This window comes from Sorex fumeus, unplaced genomic scaffold, assembly GCF_029834395.1.
Source record: "Sorex fumeus unplaced genomic scaffold, SorFum_2.1 ptg000092l, whole genome shotgun sequence".
Taxonomy (NCBI): domain Eukaryota; kingdom Metazoa; phylum Chordata; class Mammalia; order Eulipotyphla; family Soricidae; genus Sorex; species Sorex fumeus.
Window position 1 is genome coordinate 1,890,231 of NW_026606149.1, and position 13,911 is coordinate 1,904,141.

Genomic DNA, 13,911 nt, shown 5'->3' on the forward strand with positions numbered 1-13,911 from the left:
AACTATATTTAGTAGTATATGATACTGCTTCTCTGTACTTAATTTTAACTAAAACTCTGGAACCTATGTATGCATTTAGTCGGTGAGCTTAGATTCTTAAAAAAAATGGTGCTAAATGGAGATAGCTCTACCTACTTAAATTGCTTTTAATATTTTTTTTTAATATTCAAGGCAGGACTCATTATATTGAGGTTAAAATGTTAATTTAAATTCTTATGGAAGTCATAGGCAAATCACATAGCTAGATAATGGAAATAATTCCTGATATTTATAGCCTTATTCTAATCCTTTTAAGAAAATGTAATGTTTTAGGTTTTAAAATGCCTATAATTTTGTCTACAATGGTTGGGTCTCAATTAACTTTTGGAACGGTGGCTCTTCTAAGTGCCAGGACTGGTCCAGACAGAGTGTGAAATTTGTATCAAGCACCTGACAGTCAACAGTGTCAAAGCATGTATTCTGTAAAACTTAAATAGGAATTCAGAGAACTCTAGGTGGATAGAAAAAACATCTTGTGTGTGTTTGTGAAGACTGGGGGTTGTTTCCTTTGCTTATCCTAAATTTGCTGACATTTAGTTTACTGTTTTCCACTTGATTGATTTGACTTTAGATTTTTGTTGTTGTGACTGTTCCTCATTGTGTAATCAGTGAATCTCTATTATACCTGAGACACTGGTTCCTAGAGGAGATCTGTAAGATTAATCCCTTGGGCTGCTCTCATCGATCTGAATGCCTAGTGTCGTGAAGAGTACATGGAATGGACAGTTCTCCCCCCACCCAGCCCCTCTTTCCCACCACCTAAACACACACACACACACACACACACAAAGAATGCCCACAGAGCTGGTAACACTTTTGCAATTCTTGCCCCATTCATCGACAAATCTCTACCTGGCAGGTGCAAATGCAGAATCCTATATGTGGTTTTCGGATACCAATTGGGAACATAACTCGGGCCTATCTTCCGTAGAAATGATACCCTAATTGTTTACTAATTGTTTATATCTGGCTTCAGGTTCCAGGATTTCCTCTCTACTCCCATGCTCTGTATCAGATAGCTACTGAAACCATTTGCTGGGCAAAAGTTTTTACATCAGGCAGCCACTGAGGGTCCTTCAGTGGGATGGAGAGAGCAGAGTACAGTCTACACTTGCTGACAACTGCAGTGTAGGAGCCATTGTGGTCTATGGGCCTGATTAGATCCTAGTCACCGGGTCGGTTTTTGGTTTTGTTTTTTTTTGGGGGGGGGGTATGTGTTTTGGGTCACACAGTGAAGCTCAGTAGTTACTCCTGGCTCTGCACTAAGGAATTACTCATGAGAGTGTTCGGGGGACCATATGGGATGCCGGGGATCAAACTTGGGTTGGCCACATGCAAGTATTTGGGTTGGCCAAATACCCTCTGTGCTATGCTTTCTTCACAGGCAAGCTGAACATTGTAAGTCTCCTTGAGAGGGACGTTCAGTTTAGGAAGTGGAGCACGATTCTGGTGGTGAGGTGGTGACGAGACCCCAGAGAGATAGAGAGATACTCTGTCTCCCTTCAGGTGACAATGAAAAGACTTGCCTCCTGATTCCTTGAGGCAGGCTTTTTTGGGTCCAAAAATGGCTTTTTTCTAAAGCAGGGCAGGGGGCTCTGGGCACCCTCAGTCAGGAAGCTGTGTAAATGCAGTCAAGTTGGGCTTTCTCAGCTCCAGTCTAGTGGGAGGAGAGGCACGAAGCATGGCGGATGCTATGATACTTTGGGGGAGTACACGGGGTTTGGTGCCATCATGGTGCTTCAGTGTATGGATTCATTCTTGCTGAGATAGGTCTTAACATCAGGATCAGTCACTTTCGAGATTTGTAATATTTACCCACAAGATTTCTTTAGAGTGAAATAGTCATAAGAGAAAAGTTAGGAATGAAGGTGGCTATTTCTTAGTTATAGTATTATATAGATTCCATTTACTTAGGGAGAAATTTTATATTTATTTGATCAAGGGGGCAGGAGGCTATTGACAGCCACACAAGGTATTTTGATGTACAAAACAGCTGGAATCTTTGAGAACGATGCACTTGAAAATGATAGATGTTCCTACTGCTTTTGTACAAAATCAGTTTTAAGTATAAGACACTAAATGTATAGCCATGTATCTGTGCATACATGGAAACCATGTGTTAACACACACATACACGCGCGCGCGCACACACACACACACACACACACACACACACACACACACCAGCCTTGGAGGTATTGTGCCTTGGTTCAGAGGAGCAAAATGAAAAATCTCTAAAAGGATTTAACTTGGATCCGTTCCTAAAACATCTACAGCAGCGCGGGCCAGAAGCGTCACATCTAGAAGAAGGTCATTGAGTTTAATGGGAATGTATCTGGCCGTGTACCAAAAGCCAGGCTAGATGGGGGAGGGATAAACGTTCTGCAATGATTTTATTAAATGAATTCAAGAGCATATGTTCACTTGTTTTAAGATAAAAATAGCAGGAGGAACTGCTGAGGCTTATGTGTTTGGGATAATTTTTCATATTTCTAGTTCAACAGATACATATGATGCTCTGACTTTGTTGAAGATTCTCACTGGACTTGCCCAGAGTTCATACTGCCGCTTTGGAACAAAAGAGGTGTCGGAACTACTTGGAGTTGGGAGGGGCCGGGGATGTCTTAGTAGCCGCAGATGCTGCAATTGAGGGATCTTTTCTGTTGTTGCCTTAAAGAGGTGTGTGTGTGTGTGTGTGTGTGTGTGTGTGTGTGTGTGTGTATTACACATATATAATATATATCATGTGTCACTTAATCACTTAATCACTTAACTTCCTGTTAGTTGTCGATTTGCTCGAGCGGGCACCAGTAACGTCTCCATTTGTCCCTGTTGCGTGCTAGTGTAGCCCAATGGCATCTGTTCGCTCTGGGATCACGAAGAGCCTCAAACCGATCGTTCATGATCTTCACGAAGAAGTCTGACCATCTGGTAGGTGGGCGGCCACGCGGTCTTTTGACATCCCGTGGAATCCAGTCAGTAACAGCTCTAGTCCAGCGGTCGTCTTTAAATCTCATTACGTGACCAGCCCATCTGATTTTCAACACCTTGGCATATGAGACAGCATCCCTGATCCTTGATCGTCGACGGATGTCAGAACTCCGGATTCGTTCTCTCATTTGAGTGAAACGTGATATTCCAAGCATAGCTCTTTCTATTCTTCTTTGGGAGACCTGAATAACGTTCTCATCCTGTTTGAGTAGGGCCCAGATCTCTGAGGCATATGTTAATGCAGGAAGAACAGTGGAATCAAAGAGATGTGCCCGGAGCCGGAGGTTCTTCGACCTCTTAGCTATTTCTTCGACACTCTTGAAGGCGTTCCAAGCCGCTCTCTTCCTCCTGTGCAGCTCGGGTGCCAGGTCATTTGTCATGTTGACCTCTCGACCTAGGTACACATAGCTGTTGCATTTGGAGATGGTCGTTCCGTGGAGAGCGAATGGGGCATCAGGAACGAGGCTGTTTCTCATAAATGACATATGCACATGATATTTTTTATGAGAAAATATCATGTGTATATGTCATATATACATATGCATGTGTACATTCCTTTTCTTCAAATACAACACTTTATATTTTGATAGGCCTATTCATATTTCCCTTAAATTTTTTGATTCTCCTGTCTTCACTCTTACTAAGGTAAAGGTAAAGGTAAAGGCCCTCCCGTTGATCATCGATTTGCTCGAGCGGGCCCAGTAACGTCTCCATTGGAGACTTTGTTGTTACTGTGTCTGGCATATCGAATACTCTTGGTAGCTTGCCGGGCTCTCCGAGAGGGGTGGAGGAATCGAACTCGGGTCGGCCATGTTGGCTGCGTGCAAGGCAAACGCCCTACCCGCTGTGCTATTCCTCCAGCTCTTACTAAATTATTAGTATATTTTTGGAATTAGATAGGTGGATCCAGCTCTCAATGTTGAAAGAGAAATAGAGATTTTGAAAAAACTTAATCATAAAAGTATTGCTGTAGAATGACCAGTATTTACATTCTCTTATCTGGAAGTCACAGCAAAGTGGCAAACTACCTGCGGCATATTCAATATGTCAAAACCAGTAACAATAACAGGCCTCATTCCCCTGACCCTGAAAGAGTCTCCAATATGTCAGCATTGGGAAAGACAAGTAAGGAAAGGCTGCTAAAATCTCAGGGCTGAGATGAATAGAGATGTTACTGGTGCCTGCTTAATCGATGAACAATGGGATGACAGTGATACAGTCATGTTTATATGTACACACATATATGCATATATAAGGTAAAAAGGTAAAGGTAAAGGCCCCCCCATTGATCATCGATTTGCTCGAGCGGGCCCAGTAGCGTCTCCATTGGAGACTTTGTTGTTACTGTGTTTGGCATATCGAATACGTCACGGGGAGCTTGCCAGGCTCTGCTGTGCGGGCGAGATACTCTCGGTAGCTTGCCGGGCTCTCCGAGAGGGGCGGGGGAATTGAACTGGGGTCGGCCATGTTGGCTGCGTGCAAGGCAAACGCCCTACCGCTGTGCTATCGCTCCAGCCCATATGTATATATATATACATATATATACATATATATATACATATATATATATAGAGAGAGAGAGAGAGGAAAGGAAAGGAGTTATATATCAGGTAAACTTTGAACTCCTGATCTAGACAGCAGGGCTGTAGGGAAAACTTAGTTGAGGAAACCTAGTCTTTTTCTCTCAGTCTGTTCATCATCTAACTCTGAATAGTGACTTTAGTAATAACAGTCATAGTAGCAACAAATATTTATGCATGTCTGCCCCTGTTGTAGGTTCTCTTAAAGAACCTACAAATAATATATAATGTATAAATAATATAACAATAATGCTTATAAATAATGCATAGAAACTTGATGAGGTTAGTGATGTAGGTGTGGGCCTAAAACTGGTGAATTTATACAAGATGAGACGCAAGTGTCATAGTCTGAAAAGTATTTTCTTAATGTGTAAAATGGAAAGGGATTGGTAAGGGGGGTGGGGGGGTGGGGCAGGTGGACATGCCCATGAATGCATAGTGTGGATTTTGTCCCTAGGACATTTGGAATGTTGGATATTTACTGCTGTTTTGTGCTTCATTGATTTAATCATGCCAGTCTTGCACATTTTTAATTGCATGTTAAATACATGTAGAACTCCTTGTATGTAGGGCCAGCATCATAGTACAAGCATCATAGAATTGTTTCTTGGCACCCCTGGTGGTCCCCCAACCCTGAACAGGTGTGATTCCTGAGCTCCTTTGTGTGCTGCTGGGTGGAGTCAAAAATGAACAAAAAAATCTCCTTGTTTGTAGTTAGTGTTAAGAATATAAGTTGCTTTATTCTGAGTTAGCTAGAAGGTTTATGGAAGAGTCACAAAGATGTTAATTGGTCTCTAAGGATTCAATAGGAAAATATTCTAAGAGATAAAGCATCAGAGACACTGTGGATTGGGAGAGACCACTGTGTACTGCCCAGGGCAGGGAGATCTTTGAGTGGTGGGAGGGGTGGGAAGAGGGGTGCAGTGAGTCTGAAAGGAAAACAGGCTTTCGAGCATCGATGGTCTTGGTGATGAGCATAGTTCTAGAGATTGACAGACAGCTGCTTGCTTGTGTGGAACCTACCAGTGAAGGGTGGCTTTCAGTTGCTCAAGTCCTGAAAAAAATTAAAGGAAGTCTTATGTGATAGATGGAAATGACTCTGGGGTCTGACTCAGTGCCTGTGCAGACACGACTGACAGACGAAGGTGGTAGAGCATACATGGTGTGCAACACTGCTCTTTACGGGGAACGCTTCAGGCCTTGGGTTAACATTAGATGATGTTTTTTACTTGCCTTTATTTTATTTAATTTTTGGCTTATTTATTTAATTTTTCTTGACTACTTAAAAAAATTGAATCATTATGATAAACACAGTTACGAAGTTGTTCATGATTGGGTTTCAGTCATACGATGTTCAAATACCCGTTCCTTCACCAGTGTACATTTCTCACCACCAATGTCCCCAGTTTCCCTCCTGCCAGCCAACACCCTCCAACACCTTCCAACCCCAGCTTGCCTCTTATGCAGGGGCTTCTTATCTTTTCCTCTCTCTCTCTCTCTCTCTCTCTCTCTCTCTCTCTCTCTCTCTCCCTCCCTCCCTTTCTTTTTCCTTCTGGGAATTACAGATTGCAATACAGGTACAGAAAGATTGTCATATATAACCCTGTATCTGCCTTCAGCCTTTAGTTTGTATCCAGAGTGGTCATTTCCAACTATCCGACTATCATTGTCATAGTGGTCCCTTCTCTATTTTAACTGCCCTCCCTCATTTTAAATCCTGAGGTTTTTCATCCATTCATGGCAATAAATATAAACAACCCTGTCTTATAGTTGGGGGAACATACCAGCCGCTGTTTATTAGTGTCTCTAACAAAATTTTCATTTGACAGATGAATAGGTATGACCTTTGGAGCCCATGGCTATTTGGGGCAAGGCACCTAGTATTAAATTTCAGGTTCTTTTAAATTTCAGGTTCTTTGTTATTGTCGCTATAGTGAAAGGGAAATTTTTGTTGAGTTTTTGTTGAATTTGTTCTCCAGAGATTTAGTGTTTGAACTATCAAATTGAATCTCTTTAGACATTACCTTTGACTCCTTTCTCTTTCCCTTCTTTAGCCTTTCATCATGATTAGTCAGGGCTATTTTAACTTTTCTCCCTAAGTATAATCCTGCTCATTAAATATAATGTTATAGAATATATTGCTGACAGAAGAATCAAGAAGAGAAGCAGGAATTACAATTGTAGTGAAAGGTTTTGTGTAATTTAGTTAAGAAGTCTATCTGTCACTCTATATCCCTCCTTGGAAAGTTAGATATCTGGCTTGTTTAATTCTGATTTGCTCTGGAAGTCCTTTTACAGAAGTTCCTTTGTCTGGAATCTTGATTCATAGTGCTGTGTGTGAATTTATCTATTGCTTTGTTCTCGTGATTGCTTCTCGATCCCCAGCCACTGTGTGTGAAACTGTGTTCTTTCTGACACTGCAGCATCCAGATGTTTGCACCTCATGCTGTTGCCTTGAGACACATTTAGAAAATCAAGTTGCTAAAAAATAATTGTATTCATTTGTACAGTCAGTTTTAAACTATTCTTTTTTTTTACATCAAACTTCCACTTGAATGAGAAATTCTTGCTTTTTCTGTAAGACTGGAGGGAACATTAAAAAAGTTGTAGCTTTGCATTGACTGAAAAATGTTAAGCTAGCTTTTTGACCCACTTGATCATACATAGACATAAAGGTATAAGTTCTTGGCTTTGCCCGCTAAGAGATGTTATGAGAACATTGAGATGGTGAATATCCATGTTATTTGCATGTTTAGTTTCTAAGTAAATGCATATAAGTACATCGGATTGCTGAATTTTCTTCTCAGCAGGTCTCAAATTTGGTTGCATGTATAAGTCCAAGGACATTTAATAACAAGATCAGATTTCTTTCCAGTGTGTATGTATTTAGTTGTCTTGTGAAAATAGGCATGCTGTGTGTCATGATGGAGTGGCCAAATCCCAATCTTCTGGACAGAGGGAAGGTATGGGTGACCTTTGGTTGAGAACAGTGAGCTAGCCATACTGTACTGTCGTGGACAGACCATCCCAATATTGTTAACAAGGCGTGGCTGTCTGAGGCGTGCTCTGCCGTTCCTCCAGGCATTGTCATGGGAAATGTTTACTAAGAACTGAACTTGGTTTTCTTAGAGCAATAGCAGGAAGCTCTTTTGGTTTTATTTATGCTTGTGATGGATAAAAACAATACTGTTAACATTTTTTTTATCTCCTGCTCTCACTGAGAGCTTCGGAATTCTTTGGGGCAAAAGTACAGTTAAAAGTTGAGTCCTGGGGGCTGACAAGAGAGTACAGTGGGTAGGGCATTTGCCTTGCACACGGCCAACCCGGATTCGATCCTCGGCACCCCATAGGATTTCCTAAGCACTTCCAGGAGTTATTCCTCAGTGCAGAGCCAGCAGTAACTTGTGATCATTGCTGGCCGTGGGCCAAAAATCAAAAATAAATAAATAAATAAATAAATAAAATAATGTTGAGTCCTTTTGGCCAAATATTTGTGTACTAGTGGTTTCTAATTCAATAAGAATTTTCTAACCCGCTTCTATTCAAGTAAATCCATAGCAGCTAGTAATGACCAAAGAGAACAGCGTTTCTAATCTAAATGATGATAAACATAAATAACTGCCTTCACATCTGGATATTATAAACATATTTTGAGTGTTGATTTATAAAATTTTACTTCTGTATTAACCAGAAGTGAACTGCAGATGTTATACACAAACACACCTGCATATACAGATTCTTTTACACTTAAGAAGTAGTTATAATGCATATAAATATGCATTGTGTATATGTATATAGCCCTGTTTTATATAACTATATTAATTTATGTTTTTCAGCATCATGTCCTTGGAGAATTACTTGGGAATCTACATACATGCATGCCAAAGTACCTTTATTCATACATGTGGATTAATTTGGATAGCACAGCGGTAGGACGTTCACCTTACAAGCGGCCAACATGGCTGACCCGCGTTCGATTCCTCCGCCCCTCTCGGAGAGCCCGGCAAGCTACCGAGAGGATTCGATATGCCAGACACAGTAACAACAAAGTCTCCAATGGAGACGTTACTGGGCCCGCTCGAGCAAATCGACGATCAACGGGAGGGCCTGAGCTATACATATTTTTCAACATTACACTTGAGTTCATTTTTTTAAAAATTTTTATTAATGAAAGACCATGAGGTACAGTTGTAGACTTACAAATTTTTGTGCTTGGGATTCAATTATACAATGATTGAGTATACCCATCCCTCCACCAGTGCCCATTTCCCATCACCACAGATCCCAGTATCCCTCCCACCCCCCATCCCACCCTCCCACCCTGCCTCTGTGGTAGAGCATTTCCCCTTGTTCTCTCTCTCCTATTGGGTGTTGTGGTTTGCAAAAGAGGCATTGAGTGGCAATCATGTTCGGTCTAGAGTCTACTTTCATCATGCTTCTCCCATCCTGGGAGGATCCTCCCAACACCCTTTATCTGGTGCTCCCTTCTCTATCTGAGCTGCCTTTTCCCCTAGCGTGTGTGGCTGGCCTCCAAGTCATTGAGTGAACCGCCTGGTACTTATCACTTGAGTTCATTTTCCTAATAGTTTTCATCAAACAATGACAATTAAGTTAATCATGTGCTTTATGTTTGATGGCTTTATAGATGTGCTTCCTCCTTCCTTTGCTTGGTTTTCTGATTACTTTTTGCTCCCCTATTCCTTTGCTTTGGCATCCTTCAATATGGAGTGTTTAGGAGCAGCTTCAGTGACAAAATGAAGTTGAAAGTTACATTTAAAAAAATTGTTACAACTCTACCTCCTTCCAAGAGAAAGAAGCAGGCTATTATCCCAACTTCAATATATTATACGAGGAAATTTTTATGTCATTTTTTTTCCTAACTCAACAATGGATTTCTACTAATTCAAAATTTCATTAGCCTTTCATCCTGTTATTCGTCGATTGCCTCGAGCAGGCCCCAGTAACGTCTCTTTCATCCTAGCCCTGAGATTATAGTCAAGGCTCTTTAGGAGAATGAGACCCATCATTGTTACTGGTATTTGGCATATTTGGTACGCCACGGGGAGTTTGCCAGACTCTACACTGTGGGCAGGCTACATTCAATAGCCTGCAAGTTTGTCCAAAGTAGGAATGAGACAATAAGATGTCATAAAAAAAAAGTTCTGATAAGATGTAGCGTGACCGCAAATGCGGCCGCGCGGTTCCGGGATCTGGATTTTATAGTCTCTGAGTCTTGGCCGCTGATGGGATTACACGGCGCCAGGGGGCCAGGTGGTGGGTGTGACCCCCGCCTACTGGAATTTGGAGGATCTGGGTGGAAGATGCTCGACTCCAATCCGAGTAGGCTTGGAGGTCTCGGCCCCGGAACCCGCGTGGCTTTGTCCCTCTGCCAGTACCTTCATGTGTGCGGAGAGTGGTCTCAGCATGGTGGTGGCTGGTCCTGGAGGTCTTCGGCTGCCGGAGCCCTGGTCGGGGCGGGGAGGAAAGTTCAACTCACTCCCCTCCAAGGGGCCCCGGGAAGGAACACCCAGGCGCGGGGGCAGAAGACTGCACTGTTCTCGTCCGGGATCTGGATTTTATAGTCTCTGAGTCTTGGCCGCTGATGGGATTACACGGCGCCAGGGGGCCAGGTGGTGGGTGTGACCCCCGCCTACTGGAATTTGGAGGATCTGGGTGGAAGATGCTCGACTCCAATCCGAGTAGGCTTGGAGGTCTCGGCCCCGGAACCCGCGTGGCTTTGTCGTTAGCCTTAGTTTTATAAAAGCACCATTTGGTTGGACTGAGGTCCCTATTTATTTATAGAATCACTGCGAGTTACAGTTATGCAGTTATTCTTGACTGAGTGTCAGGTATCCCATGAGCAACAATCCCTTCACCAGTGTCCCCGTTCCTCCAACAATCTTCCCAGTCTCCTTCTCACCCGCCAGCCTGGACACACACATTTTTGTTTTCTTTTCTCCTCCTAGGCTGGAGCGATAGCACAGCGGGTAGGGCGTTCGCCTTACAAGCGGCCAACATGGCCGACCCGAGTTCAATTCCTCCGCCCCTCTCGGAGAGCCCGGCAAGCTACCGAGAGTATTTGATATGCCAGACACAGTAACAACAAAGTCTCCAATGGAGACGTTACTGGGCCCGCTCGAGCAAATCGACGATCAACGGGAGGGCCTTCTCCTCCTAGGCACTGTGGTTGCAACACTGCTACTGAAAGGGACTCAGGCATATTACTTTACCTCCTTTCAGTCCCCAGTTCTTGACCAGAGTGGCCACTTGTCCCTATTATTGTCATAGTGGTCCCTTCCCTGAACTAACACCTTCCCTACACTGGCAACTTTTCTAATAAGAGCCAGTTCTCTTGCCCTTCTGTTTTCTTTGGCTTTATTCATCATGTGCCTACTGTGACTCTTTATATTTGAAAATGAGTGTGATCATTTTGTGTCTGTCCTTCTCCCAGTGACTCATCTCACTCAGCACGATTCATTCATTATCAGCAGATTTCAACTTTTTCAAAAAGTGCATAGTTTTCCATATTGTATATGGACCATAGTTCCTTTGTCCCAATTGTCTGTTCTTGGGACCTTGATGTGTTCTATACTTTGACTATTGTGGAGCTGCAATGAATATAGGAGTGAAATGGCTTTTCTGCATGTGTTTTTTGGTCTCTTAGGGTATATTCCCATTCTGGGTCATATGGAGGCTCAATTCTTGGATTTTTTTTTTGAGGAATACCCATATTATTTTCCAAAAGGCTGAATCAGTTAACATCCCCACCAGTAGTGAGTGAGTATCCCGTATTTCCAATATCTGCACCAACATTGGGCTGGAGCAACAGCACAGCGAGTAGGGCGTTTGCCTTGAATGCAGCAAACCTGGGTTCGCTTCCTCTGCCCCTCTTGAAGAGCCTGGCAAGCTACCGAGAGTATCCCATCCACACGGCAAAGTTTGGCAAGCTCCCCATGGCGTATTCGATATGCCAAAAACAAAAAGAGTAACAAGTCTCAAAATGGAGATGTTATTGGTGTCCACTTGAGCAAATCGATAAACAATGGGAGGACAGTGTTACAGTGCTACACCAACATTAGTTGTTATTATTCTTTGTAATGAGTGCATCTTTCTGGTGTGAGATGAAATCTTATTGTTGTCTTGATTTGAATTTCTCTGATGATTGGTGATACAGAGCATTTTTTCATATGCTTTGGTCATTTGTATTTCTTCTATGAAGAAGTTTTTTTCATCAACTCTCCTTGTATTTTTGCTGGTGTTGGCTTATTTTTTCTTGTAAAGTTCTATCAGTGCTTGGTATATATTGTGATTAATGCTTCATCAGATGAGTGGTGGACAAACAGTTTCTTCCAGTCTATGGGCTGTCTTTGTATTCTGGTTGTTGTTTCCTTTGAGGTGCAGAAGCTTCTTAGTTTAAGGTACTTTGTTTATCTTTGCTTCCATTTCTTGATCAGTGGTATTTCATTCTTAAAGATATCTCTAGCTTCAGTTTCATGGAGAGTTCTGCCTATGTTTTCTTTTATGTACCTTATGGATTTAGGTGTTATAATTAGATCTTTATAATATTTTGATTTGACTTTTGTGCATGTCATTAGGAACAAGTATTAAGGGCATCAGAGAGGAAAGGTCAAAGTCATGCTCTCCTATTTATAGATGGCATGCCCCTATTTTAGAAAACCCTAAAGACTGTAATAAAACTCCTAAAAACAATAGCTTTATATAGTAAAGTGACTGGCTACAAGATTAACATGCAAAAACCCATGACTTTCCTATATGCAAGTAATGAAATAGAAAATAAATATTGAAAACAATCTTATTCACAATTGGACCTCATGAAAACATGTACCTAGCAAATAACTGAACCAAAAAGTCAAAAGACCTGTACAATGAAAGATACACAACACAAATTGAAAAAATAGGAAGCACATCCCTTGTTTGTGGATTGGGAGAATTTGCATCATCAAAATGCAGTAATCCCCAAATGCAGTGCAATCTCTGTAAGGATACCCATGACATTTTTCAAATAAATAGATCAAACATCTCTGAAATTCAAATAGAACAATAACTTCTCCCTTCCAGGTCCTGCCCCCAGATAACCAAAGTAATCTTTAGGGAAAAAAGATGGGAGACATTATCTTCCCCAGCTTCAAGCTCTACTACAAAGGACTCATAATTAAAACAGCATGTTACTGGAATAAAGATAGACTCGATGATCAATGGACCTGTAAACCATCGATGTAAATAGAACTAGAGCCCGTTCAGATGAAGGAATAGCAAATGGGGGAATGATAGATGTCTGGGGGACTGGAGTGGTAGCACAGCTGGGAAGGTGGTTGCCTTGCATGCATCCAACCTGGGCTGGATCCCTAGTACTTCCTAGTCCCCTGAGCTGAGCCAGCAGTGACCCTTGGGTACCACTGCCAGGGGTCCAAAACAAAACCAAAAACTGGTCAGTGTTTGCTGCAGAAGAATGAACTATAGGGCCACACTATAGCAATGCCTTGACTTTGCTGCTCGAGTCATTGCAGGGAGCACCTTTAAGCACACGATTGGAATACAGTCCCGGAAACATTGGGAATGACCTTTAGAATGAGAAGCTCAGTGCAAAGTTAGATTTCTCTTCTTTTTTAATGTGCACCCTCAAATAGTGCTGTTAAATTACAGGGTTGAAAAATATTGCAGTGATGTCCCTGTTGGAACCGATTTTTAAATCTTCTTCGCTGACTTTCAAATAATAACCTAAAAACCTGCGTTTGTCCGGGCAATGGATGAGACCGCAGAGTGGATTAGCTCGAAAGCACTTACCCTTGTCTCAGAGCCAGGAAGGATTTTGATTGGCATTAGGACATATTAGCTTTGAATGCTGATGTTGCGCTTTTGCGTGTGGCGTCCTCGCTCTCTGCTTATTGACATTCATCAATGAAAAGGCTCTGCTTTGCTGACTATCTAATCGGTAATTTAATTTTCCTGATAACTTTCTTTACAGGACCTGGATTTTGAAGCCAAAACGAGTTACACGCTCCGGATAGAAGCTGCAAACAAAGACGCCGACCCTCGCTTCCTCAGCTTGGGGCCCTTTAGCGACACAACCACTGTGAAGATCATCGTGGAGGATGTGGATGAACCCCCCGTTTTTTCTTCCCCCTTGTACTCCATGGAGGTGTCAGAGGCAACTCCAGTCGGGAACATCATTGGTACAGTAGCAGCTCATGACCCGGATGCCTCGAATAGCCCCGTAAGGTAATATTCCTGGCCATTTCTTTCATCACTGTGTGTTCACAACTCCTTTATTCTGCGTTAT

At 42.3% G+C, this 13,911-nt stretch overlaps 1 protein-coding gene across 1 annotated transcript in view; it reads left to right on the forward strand.

Moving 5' to 3' along the window:
* Nucleotides 1-13,911, forward strand: part of CDH7 (cadherin 7) — a 143,785-nt gene that overhangs the window by 93,622 nt on the left and 36,252 nt on the right. The window contains exon 7 of the mRNA XM_056131489.1: nucleotides 13,597-13,850. Coding sequence (XP_055987464.1) covers nucleotides 13,597-13,850 — 254 coding nt within the window. The remainder of the gene's footprint in view (nucleotides 1-13,596; nucleotides 13,851-13,911) is intronic.